The sequence below is a fragment of the Mus musculus genome, chromosome 13, assembly GCF_000001635.26.
Source record: "Mus musculus strain C57BL/6J chromosome 13, GRCm38.p6 C57BL/6J".
Lineage (NCBI taxonomy): Eukaryota > Metazoa > Chordata > Mammalia > Rodentia > Muridae > Mus > Mus musculus.
In genome coordinates this window covers 71,946,150-71,972,284 of record NC_000079.6, presented here as the reverse complement: position 1 = coordinate 71,972,284, position 26,135 = coordinate 71,946,150, and the positions used below count along the sequence as shown (strand labels likewise).

General features: G+C 49.5%; 1 protein-coding gene across 1 annotated transcript; it reads left to right on the top strand.

Moving 5' to 3' along the window:
• Positions 1-8,561: 8,561 nt before the first annotated feature.
• Positions 8,562-14,053, top strand: Irx1 (Iroquois homeobox 1). Its single transcript, NM_010573.2, has 4 exons — positions 8,562-9,072; positions 12,000-13,035; positions 13,312-13,384; positions 13,612-14,053. The coding sequence occupies exons 1-4, from the start codon at positions 8,797-8,799 to the stop codon at positions 13,667-13,669; spliced, it is 1,443 nt and encodes a 480-aa protein (NP_034703.2). The 5' UTR covers positions 8,562-8,796; the 3' UTR covers positions 13,670-14,053.
• The last annotated feature ends 12,082 nt before the right edge of the window (positions 14,054-26,135 follow it).

The following is a 26,135-nucleotide window of genomic DNA, read 5'->3' as shown; positions in this document are numbered from 1 at the left end:
AGTGGAAAGCTGAGTTTAAATGTAATAACTGGTGTCTGACCCGGGGCTTCTTGCCTTGCAGAATCATTAGGTGTCTCTGTGTGTGGCACTTAATGTCTAATTTAGACACTTAGATACTTGGACAAGTGATTTATTTTAGCTTCCCCCACAGCACACAATGCAGTTTCTCACACTGGTTCTCCATGGGCTTAAGAGAATAAATAGATGAGGAAGAATTGAGGAATATGGGAGGAAGGAAGGGTGGTGTGAAGGAGGGAGGGGAATGGAGTATCAGGCCATCAGGAGATGACATCAGGGCTGGTGGCAGGCTGGGGGCAGGGCAGTGGGAGGTTACCTGGCCTGTGTGTCCCTCGCTGTACATATGCCTCTGAGCCAAGTTCCAAGGTTCTAAGCCAGAGCTTATAACAAACCACATAACTCAACTGTAGAGGTAACGACACAGTCTTCAGCTCGTGAAATGACTAGTGGTCCCTCCCCAACACTGTCACTGCCAGAGCAGCCATGTGCTTGCTGGCAGAAGGCACAGCTACTGGAAGACAGGAATGGGATCAGACTGCCTCTTTTTACTGGAGTCATTTTTTTGGCCAAGTGCGACGTGCAACCAGGTCCTCAGGGACTGTGGACCCAGGCAAGTTCTCCTGGTGGTCATGGTGGCTGAAAGCAGCTCTCTGTAAGTGAGAGGAAACCGTACTGATACAAAATGATAGCTTGGGAATGTCCATGCCGGGAATGGTGTCATGGTGGTGCAAGGACAAGATGAATGCAGTGTCTGGCACCGTCTGCAGAAATTGACCTGCTTGTTCTGCAACGCGGATGTCTATAGGAAAGGTCAATGAACACTTGGGGAAAGTTCAAATTCATGACTCACCTTCTAAGAGGACCCTAGTCAGTCATGTGGATGTCTGCTGAAAGTCATGTGACATAAAAGATGGTGGGCAGCCTGTAGGCCAAATGAGGGTGTGGAGGATGGCTGTGAAATGAAAGAGTCTTAAAAGAATCCCCCTGGCACAGGGAGGGGAGGGATTTTGCCTACAATGGCTTCCCATTTAGTCATGGGTATGTTGCTTCATTTGAGCCAACTGACTCTTGGAAATGCATCTTCCAGAGGACAACATTCCTTCAAATTCTCTCTCTCTACACTCAGCCTGCTGGCCTCCTGGCCTCACAATCTATGAGTTTAGGGAAATCTCTGTGTATGCACACACCCATGGTTACCCCCAAAGGAAAAGCAGGATGAGTGTAGAGAGAGAAAGAGAAGAAGAAGAAGAAGAAGAAAGAAGAAGAAGAAGAAGAAGAAGAAGAAGAAGAAGAAGAAGAAGAAGAAGAAGAAGAAGAAGAAGAAGAAGAAGAAGAAGAAGAAGAAGAAGAAGAAGAAGAAGAAGAAGAAGAAGAAGTGGTGTTGCCCTCTGGGAGACACATTTCCAAGAAACACATGGCATTAGAAAATGAAGAAGGGACTAGAAGAACCCAGCCAAGAACTCCAAACTGCAGAACATATCCATAAAATGGCCGGGGTTGCCAGTTAAGTAAGAAAAAAGGCAATAGCCAGACATCTAAGGACCTTGGGTCTTGCCCATGTTTATCTGTAAGACCAGTCTTGGAAGATGCTGGTAGACCACAGAAGAATCCTGGATTACTCAAAATTTCCAAGATTCCCACTAACCATTAAGACATTAGTTTCTTGGCCATTTTTTGCTGAGCAGATATCTCTAAAGTACAGAAAACAGATTTTTAACCTATCAACCTGTGAGGTCTGGCATGCATATCCCTTCATACCCTGGGATGTGTTATGAGTTCTACTTTTGAGGGTGTGTGTTTGTCAATAGATGTTGTACGGGATGTCTAGAGTGTCGACTTTCATCTACAGTGATATAAACGTTTGCAGGATGATAGGAAATCCTATCAGTGTTTGGTCTAAATTTCAAACAGTTTTGGAAGTGTCAAACACAGAAATGCCATTTTGGTTTTCTATCCTTCTGTCCTGTGTGTATCGTTTCCTATGAGGGTCTGACTAGCAAGTCATCTGTGGATTTGCTCAGATCTGAGAAATGTGTTATCATTGCTTAGCTATTATCTCAAGTCCTCTCCAGTTGTTACTGTCACTTGTTATTTGGAAGAGTATGTGAAGAAAATCCATAAATAAGCCTGAAAGCAAATCCACACCATGCTGCTGGTTGGGAAGAAAGATGCTATTGTAGCCATAATTGAATGTGATTAAGTTTATATTATAAGAAACCCACTATTGGTGATTAAAGCATCCGTTTTGAAATACATAGTGGCTATGGTAAAACTCAAAGGTTCTCAGAAGAAATGGAATTTAATAACTTATCAACTTACATGACAATACTGACCACACCTGAACTTAAAGCATCCTGTGATCAGATCATTCAGGACTATGGCATCTATGTGGTCTCATCTTTTCTTTTCTCTTCAGCAAGGTAGCATGTCTTCTCATCAAGACACACTTCCCCTATCCATCCATTCATACTCCTGATGAAGCTCCTTTCTACCATAGGCAAACAGAGACTAAGAAGTTCTTCAGACCAAGAAAACCGGAGCCCAGGTGGGTCAGCTTCCAGAGCAGCCAGAGGAAAATTCCAGCAGACCTGCTAGTCTGTAACTGGAGTCTTTGCACTAGACCCACTGAGTTGAATGTGTCTGCAAGCAGGTTATCCTTGTAGCCTCCCACAGAGGACAGCCGCTGGGCACTGTCTGCTCTCACCTTTGGAAGAAAGGGGAAATTGTATGGTGCAAGGTTTAGGACCCAAAGACTCAAGTTAAAGTCTGTACCAGGGTAGCTTCAATTTCCATAGTTTGATACTCACATAGCCAAAGGACTTTTCACCATCAGGAGAGGGTGGAAAAGTACCCTGAAGCCTGGCATGGGGAACTCAGGGGAGTTTCTGATGCAAGAACGACTTCATAATAAATGCAGATGACAAGTGAGTCCTCTCACCGGCTTGCAGGGTTTGGGGTGTGCCACTAAATACATGAAACACTTACAGCATAAACTAAATGTACATGCAAAAGAAGTCAGAGGACATTAATTCACAAAGGGCTCCATGTACACAGCAGAAGAGAACCAACCTTCATACTGATGGGATGTCTTGGCTGTCCATCACCTACATCCCTGGGTCAATTTGTTTTTGAGCTGTTCAGGAACAGCTACAGACTCTGAGAGCTAAAGATCAGCCCTTAAATGCCAGCAAGTTATCAGGGGTCTGCTGGAGACTTGGCAAATGAGATGGTGTACCTTTTAAACAAATAATTCATTAGGTAATTAAATTCAAGCGAGATTACACTAATTAAATATACACTGCTGTTGAATCATAATTTCAGTGTGCCTCAGTTAAAGATGCACTTTTTTTAACGAGAGAGAGGGAGAGAGAGAGAGAGAGAGAGAGAGAGAGAGAGAGAGAGCGAGCTTAAAGTAAGTTCTCCATGGGTGGAAGAACAGATTTACATGTTCTTCACATGGTTCATTTCCAGAGGAATAAAACAAGGAGTGGGGCTCCTGTCTAGAAACTTCAGAGTATGTTCTCAGATCTGCTCAGGCTAGGGTTAGTGGAACAGCCTCCTGAATCACTGGCTTCTCCAATACAGCCTGCAGTAACCATCCCCACCCACCCTTAAAAATCAGCAGCAACTGGTGTGTCCTTTGTCCCAAAAGAAAAGGCCACCCTAGATGTTGCTGGCCCAATGGATGACCACAGCCCTGGAGGGAAATTAGAAGTCTCTTTGTCTTCAGACCTGTGCACTGGCTGCCTCCCTCTAATGACATTCTGAGCTTCCGCAGGCATCCTCATCCTCCCTGGCACTCACAGGGCTCAGAAGTCCCACTGGCTTTGATCTGCGATCTCAGCTGCCTGGAGCTGACAGTCCTCTGCGTGGCAGTCCGGGTTTCATTTGTCAGACACGCGTTTGCTAGCTTAGGGGAGCAGGAAGCAACACCTGTACTGCAAGAATTTACATGGCCTTGCTCTGGGATGGGATTGATTTGGGACGGGTGAAATACAAACACAAACTAATTAAAAACTGCATAATGGAGCCCTACAGGAACACAGCGGAAAAACAAATAAATACAAGCGCAGCTGGCACTACGATTGCGCTTCTGCCCCTGGGCGACCGTCGGGTGACATCAAATTATAAGCCCTGAAAACCTTCATTCACACCGTTGCTGTTGATAGTATTGGAGGCATAATGGAAGTGATCTGGTTAATTAAGGGGAAATTTATAAAATATTTACGCGAGCGCACATGCGTGCAATCTCCGTCCTGAGGTTCTGAGGATACCGATATCTTGTTTCTCTAGATATCTTGTTTCTCTAGACTGATCCACTGAGATCCACTCCGCAGTCCTTAGTCCTCTGTGATTTTTCAGGCCCGGATCTGCGGGCAAGGTCGGTTCTCTAGCAAACCCTTAGCACAGACCTGCCCTCTGGACTTAGACCTAGCTAGTGGTAATTCCTGCCACGCAGGGTTTCCTCCTCAGGTGGGGAGCGATCCATGAGTCCTTTCTTTTCAGCATTTCCTTCAAGGTTTCCACGAGTCAGTGGTGCAAACTTGACCCGTTTACTTGTTTACTTCGTAGGTGTGGCCACCGTCTCCTGCTGAGTCTCCTGCCACAGTTCTCAGCAGCTCTCAACCTATCTGGGAACTCGCTGAGTGCCACAGCTGTGTGCGATTCTCGCTTGCTGTTATGAAAATCTCCAGCTTCTCTTAGGAGCCCTGGCTTGGTGCTGCAAGGCACAGTAGGAGACCCGGCTTAGAGGACCCTAGACCACTGAGATGCCACCAGGAGGGTTAAGGTTGCAGCTACAATCTCTCTTGTGATTCTCAGCATTTGATACACTGGGGACCAATAGATAGTTGCCTGAGGATGGCAGCAGGCTGGGCTGTAATCTGGCCCTACTGGAGAAAGTTGCAAAGTCCTAAATATACTTAACAAGAGATGTAAATCAGGGACACAAGTCCTGTGGAAGTCCCTGTAGCTTTGGCCAGGTTAGCCCAGGCTCGGGCGCTGCTGTCCCCATCCCTAGAGACCTATTCCCCTTAGTTGCACCCTAGGGGCTTTTCTGCTCTGATAATGAAGCCACCACCTAGATATTCCTAAAATAATTTCAGACCCTGGCAGTGCCCCCCCACAGCATGCTCTGGCAATCAGTGGGTGGTGATTTTTGAAGAAACAAAATTGTAAGCTAGCTTGACTGATAGCAACCTTAACTAATTAAATCCCTGTGAGAAGGGCAGTGAGAGGAAGCAGAGACTACCCACCAACAATAAGACTCTGGGAAGGCAGCACTAAAACCCAACGTTCTCTCCTGTAGAAAAGTGTCCCCAAAGAACAAGCTTCCGTCATACCTTAAGATCCCCTTAAAAACCAACTTGATCCTGGGGTAAACCTTAAGAGCTCCCACCCTCACTCCCTCTTCCCCAGTGAGTGCCCATCTTCTCCTCCTTGTTCCACAAACATTCACTTCTGCCTCAAAAGGGTGGAGCCCAAGTTCAGTTGACCTGCCAGAGAGTCCCAGCAGTCCTTAGCTTTGTGCTTGTTTCACAGCTTTGGGGCTACCAGACCTGACCAGGGAGTCCACTAGGTAGAGGCTTGGCCCACCTTTTACAGATTCCTAGGTCTGAATTTCTACTGCTTGCTTTTCCTTGACAGTCCCTGGGTTGACTCCTAGGAAATACTCTCTTGGCAGAGTCTCTCACTATCCCCATGCAGGGAAGGCTGCTTATGGTTCAGAAGATATTCCTGGTGGAGGGATCCATGGGTTATGGTGGTGTGGGTAAGCAAACTCCATGACCTTCACAGAGGACTCCTTATTCTGTATTGCTCCACTCTGTCCAAAACTGGCAATGAAGTGTGCCCCCCCCCCCACAAGGTTGTTAACTCAAGACTCCTATAGAGTTTCCAGACAGACCTGGATCACTTCTTCTGGCATATTACAGGAGCCATCAACATCTTGATCCCAAGTTTTCACTGTATGTTAAATATTGGGCAAAGGGGCTGCTTCTCAGCAGTTAGAGACAGGAGTTTCTGCTTCTGCTAGGGTATCCCCACCAGCTGCAGGTTTGTGGGTCATTTTATGACTCTCCTTTGTTCCTCACATTGCTCTCTACACCTCCCTGTTGCTCCCCACCCCTAGAGGTTCAAGCTTGGGGTTAGGAGCCACTGAGAAAGAGAGAAGGACCCATAGTCTCCGCTAGCACCTTCCAGAACTGGGTTTAAGCTCAGGTATCTTTCTTGCATCCCTGATGTGTGGCAAAGAACAGCCAACTTGCCCACACCTCCCCAACTGAGTCCACACCCTTGCTGCTACCCAGTCCTCAAGGGAAGTTACCAAAATTGCCCAGCTGGATCCTCTGGAATTATCTTGCAGTTTCCACCCATTTCCTGTCTTTGGTGCAGGAGACCTACATAGAGCGAGAAGTAGCAATGGTGGGCCAGTGGGTGTGAGGACAAAGTGTCCCCAATTCTCAATTCTTTCCCAAACCCTTTCCAAATAAGTCTAATAGACCTAAGGCAGGAGGCCCAACACCTGCAACTCAAGCAGACAGTTGTGGGAGTAATGACAAGCGGTAACCCCTCTGCCACTACATACTGGTAGGGAGATGTATTTGGACTGACTTCCTCCCTCCTTCTCTGAGGTAACAGCTCAGGGCTTATCTTTCCTGAATTTACCTGTCATCTGAAGTGAGTCCTGGGTTCACTGAGCCAGAACAATGGTCAGACCGCTCTTCTCCAGAACTTCCCTGCAGTGGTTTGTTTGTTTGGAGGATGTAAGATAAGGGTCCCAAGATTCTGGTTACAAGATGACTGAATAGCTGGGAACCAAGAAGAGGTCACAATTAGGAGCTTCAGAAGCTAGAACTCTGGGGGTTCCCTTGGGGTACCCTCCAGACTAAATCCAAGCAGGAAAGCAGGTCCTGACATTCCAAGGGGTGTTGGGGTCATGAAGTAGGCAGGGTCAGATGGAGGAAACAGCCTGATTAAGTGAGAAGATCCAACCCAGAGCAGAGAAAATGAAGATTACCTGATTTTCCCACTAGTAATTAGTAACTACTTTTAAGAGCTGTATTGTGCCTAATTACAGGCAAGGTTTAGTATCTGATTTCAAGACCTATAAGTGAGGACTTCCTGATGTTGCAGGAGACACCAGGCAAGCAAGTGTGCCTTAGCTGGTGTCCAGGGTCCCAATGGCCCTGGACAGCAGCATTCCAGTATGCATGTTGGGGCTCTCTGTCAAACCTGTCACTGTACCCCTTAATTCTCTGAGTCTGAAATTAGACCCTGAAGGTGAAGCTCCACCAGCACCGTGTGATGTGACACACTCAAGCCTCTGCCACATTATAGACAGCAGCAAGAAACGAGGCACTAGGAGTCTCTGGACATTTTGGTTCTGCACTTCCAATACCAATCTAGGGCACCATGAGCAGAAGCATCTTTCTCTGGTCAGCCGCACTGATTGAGAGAGGAGAGAGGAATGAGCATTTCAAGTCTGCCCTGAGAACAGAGCAGCCAGGCCCCTGGCTTTCAAATTGCCTGGTTCTTATTTTCCCAGCGTTTGAGATAGGAATTGGGCGGGGATGGGGGGGGGGGGTGTCGTGGGAGACTCAAAGACAGGGGACTGGCGGCTGTCCTGTCCTGTTGGACTGGCTAGTCGCAGCGCCACCTCAGGTACCTGAGCTCCACTCGTGTTGACTCTCCGCGTCTGCACACCTAGTGGACAAACGCAGGAGCCCAGGCCTTTCAGGCTTCTCCCAAACTGGAAGAGGGTGGTAGATGACTGTGGGCAAGATTTGCCAGTTCTTTTACCTTGCGAAGGTCCTTCCCCTCCTACAATTCTTTCCCCCACCCTCTAGGAGCTCTCCTCCGCTAGGCAGCGACCTCTCAGCTGGCTTGCCCATTTTAAAAGTTTTTATATTTGGAGAAGCTGACAGAGCGCGGCCGGCCACAACCCGATTCTCCAAGTGCAAGGGGGGGGGGGCAGCAATTTCCAGAGTATCTGTTGATACCAAGTGGGGCCAGAGAGACGACGCACCCTGTATCCGAGGTGTCAAGCCACGCGTAGATTTATCTGAACACTTCAGCCAAATATGTCCCATGGAGGTGCTGCAGAGCCAGCCACAGAGGAAAGGCTGTTCGCTATAGACTGTCCCCTGGCCCCAGGCCTCTTTCCCTGCCACCCCAGCTGTAGAAACGCAATCCCCGAGTTGCTTTTGTTAAAAGGGGATGGGGGAACAGATCTCCGTTGCAAAACCGGGTGTCAGACAGCTGTAAACCGGTGTCGACAGGTTGTCAAAAGCCGCGGGGGCTGGTTGGGAAGGAGCCTGCGGCCTCCGGACCCACACCAGCAGACGGGCCGTGCGCGCCCACCGGAGGAGGAGGTGGCCCGGCGGGCGCGGGGCACCACGTGCTCGCCGTGAGGGGCGGGAGCGGCCAGCGAGGGCGGGCTGGAGGCAGGGAGGGGGCGGGAGGGGAGCCAGGGGCGGGGCCTGTGCTCAAGGGGATGCCAATCAAAGCATCAACTTCAAATTGTGTCTGAGAGCCCCGCCGCCGAGCGGAGGGCGGCCGCCGCAGTCGGCGCGCGATCTCGGATACGGGCGCAGCCGGGAGCCGGGCGCCGCCAGCGAGCACTGGGCCGAGGAACAGCGAGCGGCCCCCGCCCCCGGGCCGGCCGGAGCGCGCCCGGCCCGCGGCCCGCAGCCCCCGAGTCGCGCCTCCTCGGATCGCCAGCCGGTCTTCTTGCCCGCGCAGTTAGTGTTGCCCTCCGCCACCACCGAGCCCGCGGACATGTCCTTCCCGCAGCTGGGCTACCCGCAATACCTAAGCGCCGCGGGCCCGGGCGCCTATGGTGGAGAGCGCCCTGGGGTGCTGGCTGCGGCCGCGGCTGCTGCGGCCGCCGCCTCGTCGGGCCGTCCCGGGACTGCGGAGCTGGGAGCGGGCGCGGGAGCGGCCGCGGTCACCTCGGTGCTAGGCATGTATGCCGCGGCGGGACCGTACGCGGGCGCACCCAACTACAGCGCCTTCTTGCCCTATGCCGCGGACCTCAGCCTCTTCTCGCAGATGGTGAGTGCTCCCGCCTCCCGCGCGTCCTCCTGGCCCGCACCCACGGGAGATCACCGCGCCTGGGGACATCGGGAGCGGCTGGCCCAACAGAGAAACAGAGGATCCGCAGGCAGTGTCTGGGAAAGGAACGAGAAGGGTCCTGCAGAGGGAATCCGGTGGCGGAGACCTCTTTCCCTGGGGACTCGGGAGTGCCCAGAGGCCCAGGCAGTGACCACTGTGGTCTTGGGAGGTTGGAGACCGGAGTCGAAAAGCGGGTTGCGCGCTAGTGGAGAGAAGCCTCCAGAGAAGGCCTGAGACCGCGGCAGGCTCTGGAGGTCCCGGGCAAAACCGCCAGGCTCCTCCAGTGCGACAGGGCAGGCCCGCCGGGCCCCCTCAGCCAGGGCCGCTTTACTAACACTGCCCTAACCTGGCGGCCGGCCTCGCCTGAGCGCCGCAAGAGCTTTCCCTTGGGCCCAGAAGACCTTCCTTCTCCCTCTTTGGCAGAGCAGAGATAGTTGCCCTAGACTTTGCCAAAAGGAACCGGTTAAACCTAGCGGAGTCGATCAAAAACATCCCAACAAACAATAGACATCAGCAGAGCAGAGAGGTCTCTTAATGGAGTGTGTAGGGACCATAGGAATCGGGGCTAAGAAATACTAAGTTGACATAAATTCTGGCTTCCGAAACGGTGTTTGCCTTTACTTTCGTAAGTTGCCAAACTTTTCATTTGAGCCGAAAGAAAAGCACTTTTCTTCCCGTGTTACATAAGGGAGAGTTAAAGGAACAGTGTCCCAGAGCTTAAAATAAATGGTGCTCTCCGATCTCCTGTCCCAGTGGGTGTCAGATGGGGGTGTGTGTTTAAATTTAATTCTCCACAGGAGTATTGGCCTGTCTGTCCTTCCGAATGATCACTTTTCCTTGGTTTAACGGAAAGGTCGGGCTGCTTAAACTTGAGGCCGCTAGCAAATTGCGAGGCGGGCACTGGTTTTTGGAAGGCAGCCCCCTGCTGCCCTGCTATCTTCTGGATAGAGCAATTTCCAAGAACCCTGAATTATCCAGTCTCTGGCAAAACAGACCAGACCAGACTCCTTTAAAAGGTTGGCCTCCAACTGTGCAGAAGCAAAGCGGCTAGCGCGATTTTCCGAACTTTTCTTGTAGTTTAGAAAGAAAGCCTATTTCTCAGTGGTCCGGCCAGCCAGTTGCCTTTCGGATGCTTCCCAACCAGGAAGATCAACCCCCATTTTGTTCGGACAGCCAATATGCCCCGGGAGCGATGAGAGATTTACAAGGTGCCCTTTCAAAAACAATTCCCAGCAGAGACGAGGCCGAATTTCTACTTTACGATTACAACTAAAATAATCTTGAAAAACGAAATGTACATTTTACAATGGCGAGGCACAAACGAATTCGGGCCAAAGAAGCCTCTTAGGCGCGGCCTCGATCGCTAAACTAATTAGCCAAAGAAATAAGCTTTTAGTAACTTTTTTAGGGTTCCGACTTCTTTTTTTTTTTTTTTTTTTTTTTTTTTTGCTAACCTGGTAACTGTATCCTTTTAAAAATTGAAGATGGAGGGTGATTTAGTTATTATTTTCGCGAGGATTTTTTTAACTAAAAATTTGAATACAGATGTGAGCCATTTGGGAATCCTGCCTGTGTGCTTGTGGGGGAGGGGTCTGCTCCCATTGTAGTGAGGTAGGGAAGGTCCACAGGAGGTTTTTGTTGTTGTTTAATTTTGTTTTCTCTTTAAACTAAAAGGAAAATAAAATTCGTCCCCTAAGGTGTTTGTGTTACCTCCAGGTCTCCTACCGGGTTCTTGGAAAGTAAGCCTAAATCCAAACCCTCAGCTGAGGCCTAGCTTTCCAATCTTTTATGATCCAGTATTTGGAACCCAAAAGATAAAATTGTGAGTGAATGTCTGTCTGGGCAATTTATGGTAATAATGAGGCCTAACGAGGCTGTTAGAAAGATAAAATGTTATTTACCAAAAACCTGATGGGATAATTTGACTTGCTGTGTTTTACTACTGATGATAAAAAGAATATTGATTGCAAATAAATCATGGCCTCTAAATGCCTGCAAACAGTTTCTGTTTGCTCGGCTGCAGATCAAAGTCAAACTTAAGAGATAAAGTAACCAAGAAGAGGCCCAGGAAACTGAACCGGTTCCCCTGAGCTTCAGCCTGTGGCTCCAGGGCCTGACGTTAATATTTTACTGGATAAGCTCTTCTTTTGTATTTAAAAAAAAAATGTGTTTTGTCATTGTTACTGAGGATGGCCAGGATTAAATTTTAAATTACCTGTCACCGCTACAGACCTCTAAGTGTGAGTGAGCCATTATATGCAGATTAATTTGAGAGGCAAAAAGAGGGCTCTGCTTTCATTTTAAATTGGTGGTGAATTTAGACTGAAGAGTGCCCTGGATGGTTTATTTTGATTGAGTCCTTCAGGGTGAGAAGGAGGGGCCTTGAATTCTGAGTGCTTCACTTTGGAGAAACTGTTTCATCAGTCTACAGAAAAGGTTTTCCCCCTCCAGCTAGTGTAAGCTGAACTTGAAAATTTGAATTTTGGGAAGGGGTGGTGTGGGGAACCAAGGGTTCTGGGAAGACTCGGGAAGGGGGAGGGGCAGGGCTTGCGCTGAGTTCTAAAAATCCAAGGCTTCTAGAAGTTTTTCTAGAGTGAACAACAGTTTTTTAAAAATCTGTTTAGTGGAGACCCAATGCCTTCAATCCAGTTTAAGACTCCAGCTGCCTTGACTCTCCAAGTAGTGGTGTGTGTGTGTGTGTGTGAGCACGCGCGCGCGTTTTCCTTTTCTGAGCTGGTGAATCAAGTGCCCCCAGGGTCCACAGCAGCACGGGTCTTCCTTTCCTAGCTTCCTGAAACTCATCTCTCCCCATTTCTTTTCTCTCTCTACTTCTTTCTCTCTTCTCTCTTGCTCTACGGTTGCTTCAGGGCTCTCAGTATGAACTGAAGGACAACCCCGGGGTGCACCCAGCGACCTTCGCAGCCCACACAACGCCTGCTTATTATCCCTATGGTCAGTTTCAATACGGGGATCCCGGACGGCCCAAGAACGCCACGCGGGAGAGCACCAGCACGCTGAAAGCCTGGCTCAACGAACACCGCAAGAACCCGTACCCCACCAAAGGAGAGAAGATTATGCTGGCCATTATCACCAAGATGACCCTCACACAGGTCTCCACCTGGTTCGCCAATGCGCGCCGGCGCCTCAAGAAGGAGAACAAGGTGACTTGGGGGGCGCGCAGCAAGGACCAGGAAGACGGCGCCCTCTTTGGCAGCGACACCGAGGGCGACCCCGAGAAGGCCGAGGACGACGAGGAGATCGACCTGGAGAGCATTGACATCGATCAGATCGACGAGCGTGATGGCGACCAGAGCAACGAAGACGAAGAGGACAAGGCGGAGGCTCCTAGGGCGCGCGTAGCCCCTCCCGCCTCAGCTCGGGACCAGAGCTCCCCATTGTCGGCTGCTGAGACACTCAAGTCTCAAGATTCGCCCTTGGGCCTGGTTAAGGAGGTCTCAGAGCCCGGCAGCACACGCCTGCTGAGTCCTGGCGCCGCGGCGGTCGGCCTGCAGGGCGCGCCGCACAGCAAGCCCAAGATCTGGTCTCTGGCTGAGACAGCCACTAGCCCCGATGGTGCGCCTAAGGCGTCTCCACCGCCACCCTCAAGCCACGCCAGCGCACACGGGCCGCCCAGCGGCTCACCCCTGCAACACCCGGCCTTTCTACCCAGCCACGGACTGTACACCTGTCACATAGGCAAGTTTTCCAACTGGACCAACGGCGCGTTCCTAGCACAGGGCTCGCTGCTGAACATGCGATCTTTCCTGGGCGTCAGCGCGCCGCATGCAGCACCTCACGGCCCACACCTGACAGCACCACCACCTCCACAGCCGCCAGTCCAGGTTGCCACCGGGGTGCTCCATGGTGAGAAGGCCTCCGCACGCAGCAGTCCTGCACTTCCAGGTACCGAGCCAAAAGGTCGCATCTACTTATTTGGTCTGGGACATACAGAGACCTAGAGATGAGTGAGTGATAGTGGTGGTGGGTAGGGGAGGCTTAATGTAGTAGCTAGGCCTAGGTCTCACCGAGGCACTGAGCTGTATCCAAGGGCTTGTTCCACGGAGGTATAAGGGTAGACATTGGTCACAGGAAATATGAATCTGGGCATAGAAACCCTTCCAACCTGAACACCCCACTACCTAACCCTTTTCCTAATCTTGCAAATCTCTTTCCTTGCAGAGAGAGACCTAGTCACCAGACCGGATTCGCCCCCACAACAGTTAAAGTCGCCCTTCCAGCCGGTGCGCGACAAGTGAGTGCTTTTTAGCTTTTGCCCTGGGGCGGGATGGAAGTAGCGGTGAGGGTCCTAAAGTCCTAATTGGAGAGCACTACCCGCCTAGCTTGCTCCAGTTCTCTGGAGCAGGGAGACTGTTGGGAGGCGGTCTAGCTCTAGCCCGGGCTCTGCCCGAAGAGGCTGGGGCTCGGTGGCGCTGGATCTGTTTACTCATTGCTGGTGTCTTCTTGCTGTTTCTCATACAGCTCGCTGGCCCCGCAGGAGGGAACGCCTCGGATCCTCGCAGCCCTCCCGTCTGCCTGATTAAGGGGGGTCATCTTTTACTTTTGCGGGGGGAGGGGAGGGGGAGGGGTTGGGGGGGAGGAGACGAGGGAAGAATTAAGACAAATATTTGAGACTTGTGTAAAGGACAAACGTGACGGCAGCGTCAGTGATTCTCACACATCGCTCTCTGCAGAAAGGGGCTCATCCTGCCTAAGCGCTTGGGAAGGGGGGAGTAAGGCTCAGCCTGCCGCTCGGATTGATTATCCGATTCGGTAAATGCCCCCCTCCCACTTCTGTGTTTGTGTCTTCTTTGTTTCTTTTTTCCCCTTTCTGTATATAGCGTGATTTCAGATTGTAAATAGCGCGTCAGCGAACTTGTTTAAATCATATATTTTTGTCTAATAAACTAAATGAAACGATGTCCACGCGGCTACAGCTGTTTGTCCCTGTCCTCCTGCGTTTTGGGGGAGGCCATGATGTTTGCGATCTTGAAATCCTGGGCACAGTTCAGGGGCTATGGTTTCGCCAGACTCTTTTGGGAGAAGGGTCTTGGAACAGTGTTTCCACCGAGTGTCAGGCGCACAGTCCGTGATGGTAGTGGTTGAATTTGTTCGTTTTGCTCCTAGGCCAGCTTCTTGTTGGCAGTGTAAATCTTTGCCACGCTTAGACAAGCGTTTATCTGGAGCAGCCTTTTTAAGTACATAAATGCGTTCAATTTTAGACAGTTTACAAAACCGATGTTTTAAAGTGGATCAAAATGGGGGGAAATGAAGAGAATTTTCAATCACACTCCCAAAGGGGAACTTCGGGCTCGAAATCAATTACTCACTAGTTGTGTGAGCGATGCGTTTTAGAGGAGGGTCGTTTTCTAGTCAGAGCGTGGACGTAATGGAGTATGAAATATTGCTCACAGTGTGCTTAGTCAGTTGTTTAAGTGTAAAGAGGAGAAAACGGAAGGTTCTTTAAAAAATATTCTCATATAGATGAGCGACATAGGGTTTGGTTCCGAGTTCCGGGGTTCCCTGGGTTTGCGATTCAAGATTCAGAAGTGGCTTCAGAGAAAAGGTGCGCTACGGGGTGGGGAGTGAGTGGTGATTGTAGTGAAGGGGTTGCCTAGGGCGCATCTTTAAACCCGGGTAGGACGATCTGCGACTGTGCGTACATCAGCTGAAGAAGCCTGAACTAATAGTCCCTCAGTCTTGCCGGAGAAGGCTGAGGAGCACTGTAGCAACAATGAGGGAAGGCGATAGCTCGGTACCGCACCGGCCAGCAAGCAGTTTTGAAAACCACAGTGGAGAGTTAGGAGTCCCACCACTCCTTTGCGGCTTACCAGCCAGTCGCCTGCGCACTTTTCAGCAGAGCGGAAGACTCCGCCAAACCAGAGCCAGGACTTTTAGGACTATGATGGCTACCGGATTGGGATTCATGAGGACTGCGCAAGCAAATAGTAAAACTTCCTAAGACGATGTAAACTGTGGGGAAAACAAGCTAAATGGGGACAAAGTTGGGCAGTCTCTCCCCAGTTTAGGCTCCGCTCTTCCCAGCTGCCAGGAAACTTGCTCTCTCCCCGGGCTGCCCATAAGAGTCATGGTGTTGGTGTGTGGAGTGTGTGTGTGTGTGTGTGTGCGCGCGCGCCCCCCTGCACACCCAGGGGAAGACCATGTGCCTTTGACCACCGCTACTTGCTAGCATCAAGGACCAGCAGGCACCCCGTGCACTGCTGGGGCCACACTGCACTCAGGGCATGCTCCCTCTTCTCAATTCTTCCCACTCTTGTCTCAGGTTGAGTAAGGATTGGATTTCTGAACCTCCAGACTGGAGAGAGAGAGTGAGAGAGAGAGAGAGATTCGCAGATGCTGCCAAGGCAAGAAAGTGTACCACACGTGGGGTCACGAGTCAGTTCGCAAAGCAGCTAAGGAGTTGGGCAGTCCAGCTAGGTAGACTTGGGTCCCATAGACGCCCTCTGCTAAGCTGGTGGGAGCTCCGAGGTCTGAATGGACATGCTCGAAGCGCCCTCTATGGTCCGAAAGCAGAATGGGACCTTGACCCCTGCTGGTGATGTTTCTGGGGCTCCTTGAAACTCTGGGACAGTTAGGCTTTGGGACTCCCTAGGCAAAAGCATGGATTTGTAGTGACAAGGCTTAGTGCTTGTTCCTGGGATCAATCATGTGTGTGAGCATGTGTGCGGTGTGTGTCTGGGGGCCTGCCAGGCCACTGGCATTTGGAGGCAAAAGTGGGCTCTGGACTGTAAGCTGTGCTTTCTCTGTCCTGATGAAGTTTGCTAAGTCAAAAGTACCCTTTTACAACACCCTTGTTGAAGTTGTGTGGAGCCTCCTGTCTCTGGACCCTCAACCCAGAGGCTCTGGAGTGGGTTCCCTGATGAAACAGCATCTCTGAAGAAACCTAACCAACCATGCCTTGTATCTGAAATGAGGAATGGGATAGCCAGGCATGCTGGCACGCTACTCAGACCTTCAAAATGTCTGCTGGGAGATTTGTTCTGGGTGACTGTGGGAAGCTGCAGCTGAACTCTGGTGGACTCCTTCAGCTCAGGCAGGTAAGGTCTTCTTTTCACATCTCTGAATCTAGTCATTGCCCAAGTACCTCCCTTCTGTCTCCTTTTGTCCCTTGCAAAATACATTTGAGGTGCTCTGCCAGCATGTGCAGCCATTGAACTAGCTTGTGCCTCACTGACAGAATCCCAGTAATATAGGAGTCTAGTAGTCTAGAAGGTAGAACTGGGCAGCCGGAGGAGTCCTTCTCCTGAGAATCAGCCATGACAGTACACAGGTCAGATCTCTGTCAGAACTGCTTTTCTTCAGTGAAAAGTTAAAAAAAAAATTTTTTTTAATCAAGCCCCAAAGCATTGTTTTGCATTGTTTGTTCACATCTTCCTCTACAGCTGCTACACGTGTACAAATATATTGTTGTGCCCTGATGGGCCCTGGGTGCTGGGAACTTAACCTTTTGAAAACAAAACAAAACAAAACATGGTCTCAGAGAACTTAGAGATACCGACATCTACCATGAGAGCCACAAATGTTCCTTGGGAAGTTTTTGCCTGTGCAGGGCACTTCTAGCAACACCTTGTCCCAGGTGTCATCCCCAGTGTGGGGACAACTCTGAGATCGGAAGGGGGGAGCTGGGTGTGGGGATGGGACTCCACATAGAACTGGTGGCCTCTGCATAGAATACCCTTCCTCCCTTTGAGAAGGACATTCAGTATCCTGCCCAGACTGTCTCTCTCTGAGCTTCTTTGGAAGTTTACAAAGGACATGGAAGGGTGAGAAACGACTCTAGTCTAGGGCCCCATGCTTCAGTGCCCAGCACATCTCCTGTGGGGTGAGCATCACATCGCTCCCCTTGGCTGACCTGATGGAACTTACCCAGTCACCCTGCTTCCCCATCCAGCCCCCTTTTCTTGATCCATTATATAAAAGCACATTTATCTCCCTGCAATATGGAGAATTCATATTCATATCTCCATTATAGTGGTGTGAAACTGATTAATGTAATACGGGTCTTGGCTCAGAAGGGCGCCACCGATGAATCACGCCCTGCTGAGCTCCAGTTGTCCTTTGGTTCAGACTTAGGCAGAGAATGAGGAAGGAGAGAGAAAAAGAGGGAGGACAGGGCCAGACACAGCACCTGGGGGGTGTCTTGGATCTGGCTTCTAGTCCATCTCACAAACCCTCCAAACCTCACCTGAGGGGGAGCTCTGTGAACCCTGATCAGTCTTTCCCCTCTCCTGAAGGAGCAGAGACCCCAGGGGTGCTTCCATCTTATAGAGGGTGTTTTCCCACCAGAAAGGGGTGAGCCTTCCAAGGCGGATGTGGGGGAGGGGGGGGGGGCTTGTGGATACTGGCTTGGGAGTTTAGAGGAGTATAGAACAGGAAATGTGTTCCCAAACTGACTGGTCATTTGACAATACTTACTGCAAATGGAAATTCTGAAAATAGGGAAAGGACGCAGAGCCCAGAGAGGGTCACTTGTTGAGTGAGGCATTGAGAGGGAGCAGGGTTTGGAGTACATCAGCCAGAGGGATTTGCACGGCCAGACCAATTTCTAGGCCTCTCTGTCCTCATTATGGGATGGAGCACTGTAGGAGGAGTCATCCAGGCTCTCGGGTCCCCTGAGATAGAGAGGGAGGCTTTAGGGTACAGGATTCTGTGTGTTGGGTAGTGAGGGAGAACATAGATGCGGCTCTCAGAGACAAAGCTGTGAGGAGGACATGTGGATTGGATTGATGGTAGTGTTGGCATCTAGGGTAGGAGTCAGGAGACAGAAGAGCTGAAGTCAGGCCATGCCCTGAGAATGGTGTCGGCGCTTGTCCGGTTTGAAGGATTCCTTCATTGCCTGTAGGTGGTTTAGGGGGTGAGAAGCCCAGAATGAGAGAGTCTCAGCTCAAAGGCTGCTTGCAGCTGCAGGCCAAGGAGCTGTCCTGGGTTGAAGTCCCTCTTCCTCGTGGGTATTCAGTTGCATGGCCACCATGCAGACCCTGCAGGGATCCCAGGAGCAGTTTACTGCCACCAGGCACTGCAATCTCCAGTGTGCCCCCATGGAGCAAGCCTGCTCTAATTATGGCTCCAGAGCTGGAGCTATAAGACCTCTAAAGGTCACCACATGGGGGCTGCTGGAGGCCTTTGTATCTTGGGAAAGTGTCTAGAGACGCCGTAAACCAAGTTATGCTGGGTTATTCCAGCCAGCCGGGCTAGGGCCCCACACTCTGGAGGCCTGCTGGAAACTGTTTCAAATGGACAATTTCTGTACCTGTGGTCTTTATACCAAAGCAGTGGTAAATTGTGTACTTTTAACGGTTGTTTTCGTTGGAGAGAAGAGCTCTGAGAGTCACCCTGCCACCATGGTGGAGGGCTCTTGTGTACTCTAAAATCCTAAGGTTGCCTGAAGTGGGGCAGCAGAGAGGAGAGTCTGGAAGATGAGCCAAATTAGCTGGCCCATGCATGGATTTTCTGAATCTGGTCCTGCCACAAGGGACCCAAAGGGTAGGACCCTCCCCTCACAGGGCTCTGGAGTATTGGTATGAGGCTTGGTGTGGGAAGCCACTCTGCTGGCTGCTGTTGTCAGCCTGTGAAGAAAGAGCATTCACTGTCCTCTAGGCAGGGAGATGTCCTTGGCTAGGGTCGGTTAAGTCACTGCTGGTTTTCTGAAAACTTCCAGGCTATTTCTGATTTCTTTATCCGTTCTTCAGCTTCTTGGCTGTATTGGTTGGACAAGGGGAGGCTAAGGTTGGGCTGCACAGAGGACGGAGACGAGATAAAGTACTGAACTCATGACCTAAGGCCACCTTTCTTTCCCCACGCTGACCAGGCAGCTTCTGGACCCACAACCACAGAGACCAGCCCTGGATTGTGTACTGCAGCTTAAACCTCCCAGAGGGCTTTTATTTTGAATTCTAACTCCAAAATCATCTTTAATTTCTTTCCTTTCGTGCTCTCCTGGAATAGGGAAGAAAGCAGCCTGACTTCTTCTCTAGTTATTTTTCAGTTGGGAGAGATAGCTCTTTGTTGCTGTAGAAGGTCAGAAGATGGGAGAGGGTCTGTCTGCCGGAGTGCAGGAGCCTGGACTGACTTGGAGTCTGTCCTGCATCTCCCACAACCCCCCCCCGCACCCCGTCGTTGGTTTGTTTGTTTGTGGTTGTGCTTGCTACTGATGTTTAAGTGTGTGCTTAATTGCTGGTTCCTTGGAAAGCCTCAACAATGTCAGGAAAAGCTCAAAATGGGCTGTGAGATGGTGGGCAAGGGCGGTGAGAGAGGTGTGGGCTGCCCTGAATGTTAAAAAGATCTCACAATGAAGTGATTAACATTTTTATGAATAAAATTAATCACGCATTAGCTCAGCAGTGCGTACATCTGAAAGCCAAGTGTGCTTCTACAGCCCCTTGCTTGCACCCATGAACTTCGGGGGGCCTCCTGGTCCCACTGAAAGCACACAGCCTTCAGGGACTCTGGGATAACAGGAGATATTAAGTCAGTAATAGATGTCTAATTTTGAGGCACTGACAAAGAAAACAATTAAAAATCTACTCCCCGACCATTCAGGAATGTAACAAAAGCAGCCATCGTTTTGGGGATCACCATTTATTTAAGAAAATCTGAATGGGCATGCCATATGCATCAAATATGCACGTGTGCAAGGCTGAGAGCTGGGGCTACGAAGGGCCTCTGAAGGGGAAAGAGAGCCTGGAGGCTCAGTCTAGGCCCTGAGGTGGTGCCCTGGTTTCCCTGACCTGTATGGGTCCACTCTGCTGCTGGCAAACCAGGTGAGCTGAGAGGACTAACTAGACCCTCTCTGTCTTATTAAAAACCTCTGCTTGCTCCCAGATAATGAAATGAGATTTCTCCTCTCTAGCACTGTCTCCCCTTTTGCCTGCTTTCTAATCTCTGGCCACTGTGGTTTTGGGATTACTCCAGCAGGCTGTACAAAGGGAGTCGAAGCCATCTGAAGTGTCACTCCGCGGCTGCCATGAAGCAGCTGCCTTGCCATTTTGTTGATGCCCCCAGCTCATGTGTGCAGCAGAAGGTGAAATCAAAGCGGCCCGTCTTCCTCAGTTCTGCACATTATTTTTCACCGCTGTGGCGAATCTCTCCGAGCTCCGTGAACCAATAAAACAACGGCCCCTGTTTGAGTTGATATATTAATATTTACTGAGGATTTGCAAGGTCGGGGCTAAATGTCAGCAGATTGCTGGGGCAGTCCTGTGGGGAATAATTAAACACATCTCACAGCAGTTCAGCTTTCTAACATCTTTATTAATCTTTTTTTCCCCTTCCCTCCTGAAAGTGTACATTGAAATATTGCCTCTGCAACCTCAGAGAAGGCTCAGAATAAGTTTAATAATAAAACACTGTGTTGGCGGTGTTTGCTCCTGACAGTTTCCTGGGATCTTCCCTGGCAGATGTTTGTGAACAGGGAAGCTCTGATGTGTGAATTATCACCAAGCTGTTGGGATTCTCACCTGACTCACCGTCAGATTTATCCTGACCAATTTGCCAAGCATGATAATATTGTTTCTGTGATTTGATCCGTGGACCGGCGGCGTCTGCACAGCCAACTCAGCCTCGCAAGGTGACCAAGGGCTGCTGGCTCTCCGGGCTGCCTACTTTAACATGATTATAGTGTGCACTTTAGTACAAGTTTGACAATTCTCTTTAATAAGCTTCATAATTAGTGTTGGGATACCTCATTACAAGTCATTGCCTGTAGCACTGCTAGGCCAAACCCCTTCTGCAATCTGATTTATTTTTTATCAGGCAGCCTTAGCTGTCTGGAGTTTTTGTTTATATAATGGGGTCCTGCATTAAGCCCCCAGTGTAAAAACACCACCAGGAAACTAATTACTTCTGTGTGGATTCACCACAGATGTGTCCTGCTGATCAGAATGGTGTATTTTGACTTTGGTCTCCTGTGGTGACTTGTATAAAAGATGAGAGGCAGCAATACTGGCATGCTAACCTCCACTTAGTCTCAGCCTGGCAGAATTCAAAACAGGGGGCTATCGAGGAGGTCACATAGGTTAGTTCCAGTTTCTGGGGAACACTGCTCCTTCTTGCCCTCCAGATTTCTGCATTGTTGGTTTATATTTATGGGTATTCCTTTACAACTGCTAAGTGGAAGTGCCCTGTGAAGGGAGCAGTCAGGAGTTCAGATGGTTTCAGGCTGAAAGATCCTTTTGCAGCTAAGTGCACCCTCTTGGGATGACCTCTCACCTCCTTCCAAACTTGACATCATCACTTCTGCAAAGTAGGGTCTGTCCCAGCTGCCTGCCTTGGTGGATGCTCGGCCACAGGCTTGGGGAACTGTCCCTCGGTTGAGTGTGTTTCCATGTTGTTGGGCTCTGTGTGTACCCTCTGAGCTGTTCCCAAGGGGATCCTAAAACTCAGACTGTTCTAGACTCTTTTCTTAAGCTACCGGACAGATCTGATTGTGAATTACTCCCAGTCGGAACACTGCAGGATTTTTTTTTTTTTGGCTCTCTACCCCTGGATTAGAACTTCAACATGCTTGTTGAGTATTCAGCATAGAGACATAGTGGTGGACCAGGAACTCAGTGTTCTCAGGTGTTAGGATTTCTTTGTTGGTTCTTTTCTGCAGGAGAGATCCAGAGTGTCAGCAGCTCTTGCAGCCATGTCTGAAGCTACTGCTGGTTTCACTGCTCATAGCAGCTTTGGCTTGAGTCTGCATGTATAATCTCAGAGCAACTGGCAGACAGCACTGTATTCATGAAAACAAAACAAAACAAAAAAATGACGGCTGTAGCAATAATAGGAAAATAATCAGGTATGCTTAGCACCTGAGAGAGTCAGAGACCTATCTGTCTCTGAGGAAGTGTCAGACCTTTTGTACCGGTACCAAAAAGACTTAGGTGGTGGAACAGTCAGTTCTGAAGCATGGAGACCTTTTGAAGGGGGAAATCTGAAGAGGCCCTTGACTCACCAATAAAGAAGACATTGGGATTGCCAACAGATGAAGGCTACCTCAGCTCTCCAGCAGGAATCAGTGCCCAGCAGGAGAGGTGTGCTCTGCTGGACCTTGCCTGTCTGCAGTAAAGTGCAATGCTGGCTTCGTGCCTATGCACAGGAAGTCTAAGGTTCAAGAGAGCTACTCAAGTCGGGGGAGGGCAGAACCTAAGGAGTAGAGGTGAGAAGAAGGCTGGCCCTGGACTTTCTCCTCCTCCAGGTGAATTGTAATCTTCGTGCATCCTTCCCCAGGCACTTCTCATTGCCTCGGCTGCTGGAGAAGAGCTGTGGAACCTTCAGAGAAGCTCACCGCAGTGTACTTGCCTGCAGCCTCCTCCCCACTCCCTCTTTTGGCAGAATTGGGATGGATTCCAGGAATCTGCATCTTAGATAAGGTCATGTTGAGCGGCACAGCACAGCCACCCTGAGTCCAGAGATACAGATATACACTTCCTGGTGCACAATGAGTGAGCGTCGCTTTTCTGGGTTAATGGACACTTGAACTAGAACTGGAATGTTCCTAGCAAACCAGTCTTGACTGGTGAGACTACTAATTTGTGGTAGCCAGAGTAGGATTCTCCAAGCATGGTGCAATGCCTGTCTTCTAGATAGCCACCACATAGAGGCCATGAAAGTCACAGCAGGAATGTGGATAGATATATACAATCATTCAAAATGACAGATCTTTACAAATACTCTACTATGTCAACAGTCAAAAGAATCATTTTCAATGTCCCATAGAAAAAGAGGGGTTATAAACCTTTGCCTGGATCTCCAACTCATCCTGGGAGCTGGAAAGATTGCCAGTTGCACAGTGCAAGTGGTGTCAGCAGCTCCTCTGGGCTTTCTCATCCAGGGCTAGGTGCAAAAAGTTCTCCCTCCATTTGTAGTTCATTGGTTATCACATGCCTGCAGTTTATCTACACCTGTGCAGGACTGTCCTCCTCCTCTTCCTCCTCCTTCTCTCTCTTTCTGTCATCTCTGTCTCTCTGTCTGTCTCTCTGTCTCTTTTACTCTCTCTCTCTCACTATTCATTTATTCATATAGCTGCTAATGCCAAAGTAATGGCAGTTGTCTAAGACATTAGCTAAGGGCTGTATGAAGGAAAGCCTCCCACTAGATGCCATGTCCACTGAAGGCTGCTGATGGGACCTCAGTTACACAAGTCAGAAAAAGATTAGAAATATCAAGAGATGTGCAACAGAGAGCTGAGGGCTGGTGCAGGACAGAGTACTTCCCACAGGCAGGTGGCGTCTCAAGGATGATGTCCATTGCAGCCTAACACCTCCCTGCTCTCCTATCTTAGTTACCCACAGCTGGAAGTAATGAAAGAAATCTCCATCTCCCTCCCTCCCTCTCCCTCTCCCCTCTTCTTCTGCCTCCTCCTCTCTCCCTTTTCCTCCTCTTCCCCCTCCTCCCCTCTCCCCCCTGCCAGAGGTTGGCTGTCAGGTGCCTTCCTCTGTTGTTTTCCACCTTAATTTTGTGAGTTCTGAACATGGAGACCTCATTTCCTTTCCAGCTATACTGGCTAGCCTGCCAAGCCCATGAATACCCTGCCTCCACACCACCACCATTGGGACTGCAGATGAGCATTGCCGTGCCCAGATTTTATGTGGATGGTAGAGATCTGAACTCAGGTCTCTTTGTATGAACAAGCACTTTACCCATTTGGGTCACTTTCTCAGCACCAAAAGAATTTCTCAACCAAGTTTGAAACCAGCTTAATCCATGGGATAGAAGTTGATTCTTATTCCCTGGGACATATATCTTCTTCCTAAGAAGAGAAACTGGGGTCAGAAAAAAAGCTTTAGTAAAAATATGCCTCAATCTCTTTGATCAGCAAATAGCTGAAGTAAACAACAGAAAATTCTTGATAAGATATGCATATATAAATCACAGCACATGCCTTTGCTTTTTCCTAAACCCTCTTCTATTTTGAACCCCAAATATTTTCAGAAGTTTGAGGTATTCAAAGGCTATGCATTTGGGTACACCCATCCATTATTTTGAGGGGTTGAATCCAACACACATGTTTGTAATATATTTATAGTTATCAAAGTTCCCTGTTCATTTCAATGGCTTTTGATGTCCAAGCACTCCTTTGAGGCTCTTAAAAATCATCCTGCAAACCCCTTTTGCTTTTGACAGCTGAAGGGGACATTTTCTCAGGGTTGTGCTACCTTCCCATCCTGTGCACTGTGTAGTCTTTCAGTTCCTTTGACAATTAAGTTTTCAGTTATATGAAGTCTGTGAAATGTATGTTTACGTTGGAGAGTCAGGTGGTTCTCAGGGAAGACTGTCTGACTCCTCCCTTGTGTGGAGGGATGAAAAGGGATTGTCCGTCTGATGTCCCATCTTCCCTTCCTTGTGTCTTACTTCCTATCTTCAGAGGAGTTTCAATGTGGAAACCACAAATGAAAACTTCACTTGGGTGAGCTAAAGTCAATGCATAGATCTGTAGCATAGCTCACACAGCAACTGGGTGAAATCCTTCTCACGGCCCTAGACAAAGCTCACACAAAGCATGTCCCAAAGGCTCAGATGAGCCCAGATTCAGGCTAGTTCAGAGGTCATTGCTTGTTCATGTTGGCTGTAATTCTCAATACTTGCCATTCTTCTACTGGATGGTGAGAGACTGGCTTTTGGGGAACCATCTGGAAGCATACTCAGTATGGTATCTGAGAAGATGCACTTCTTCTGTTACCCAGAAATGGTCCTGAATTACTGTGCATTCCAGAATTTGTGTGGTTCACTATTCCCTTGATACCTTGGGATCGGTCTGGTCCAACTGGAAGTCAATTATTATTATTAGTTTTTAATTTGATTCCACTTCTTAAATCATTACTAGAGAGCACTATTTATTTTCTTAAGAATATTTTATGCTAAAACTGGATGGGCTGTCACATCACTGACAGCATTATTAAAGGCATTTTGCTGCTCTGTAAGATAGGATCCAGCAATTCACCATTTCCTCTTCCTTCTCATCAGGCCTCCTCCATCAGAGCATGGAACCTCTCCTGATAGTTCTTCTCCTCTCTTCCTGGATGGGTAAGGGCACACAGGAGAGTAGGTACCCTGAGGACTTTCCAGGGGCTCTATATGTCTCAGTAGGTGGTCTCACACAAAGGGATCAGCCAAGAGCTTAGAATCAAGTAGGCCAGGAGTCCACCTCCTGGGATTCTTGCTGTTCAGGAGCTACAGGGAAGGAGCCCAGGCATTGAGTCAGCAGATGCTGGTACAGAATTGGGCCATTAGTATTTTAATCCCTTCAAAGATTATTCATTAAAAATATACAAGGTCCTTCTTCTCAGTAGGCTAAGAAAACTGTAACCTACCAATGAAGGCTTGCTCATTTTCTTTTCCTTTGTACAGCAGAGAGAGGCTACACTTGGGTTCACTGTTATGTTTTCCATGGCCCACTATGGTACCTGCTGAGTTGCCCAACAATGAAAATGCCATGTGTCTTTGCATTCCCTTCCTCTCTCTGCTTAGTAGTTCTGCCTGTTATCATCATACCTTTAATGGCCCAAAAGTCAAACATGACTTGCACGCATGCGTGCTTATTATGGTTCTGCAAGTTCTATGCAATGGGGTTTCCTATCCTGCCGGAGTGGCATGCTGTGTCATGGCCAGAGTGGCATGCTGTGTCATGGCCAGAGTGGCATGCTGTGTCATGGCCAGAGTGGCATGCTGTGTCATGGCCAGAGTGGCATGCTGTGTCATGGCCAGAGTGGCATGCTGTGTCATGGCCAGAGTGGCATGCTGTGTCATGGCCAGAGTGGCATGCTGTGTCATGGCCAGAGTGGCATGCTGTGTCATGGCCAGATAGAGTGGCATGCTGTGTCATGGCCAGAGTGGCATGCTGTGTCATGGCCAGAGTGGCATGCTGTGTCATGGCCAGAGTGGCATGCTGTGTCATGGCCAGAGTGGCATGCTGTGTCATGGCCAGAGTGGCATGCTGTGTCATGGCCAGAGTGGCATGCTGTGTCATGGCCAGAGTGGCATGCTGTGTCATGGCCAGAGTGGCA

Bases quoted from the DNA above. Each gene is read 5' to 3' on its own strand.
- Irx1 (NM_010573.2), top strand. From the start codon at position 8,797: ATGTCCTTCCCGCAGCTGGGCTACCCGCAATACCTAAGCGCCGCGGGC. The intron at 9,073-11,999 runs GTGAGTGCTCCC...CGGTTGCTTCAG, and splicing joins TCAGCCTCTTCTCGCAGATG to GGCTCTCAGTATGAACTGAA. The intron at 13,385-13,611 runs GTGAGTGCTTTT...TTTCTCATACAG, and splicing joins TTCCAGCCGGTGCGCGACAA to CTCGCTGGCCCCGCAGGAGG.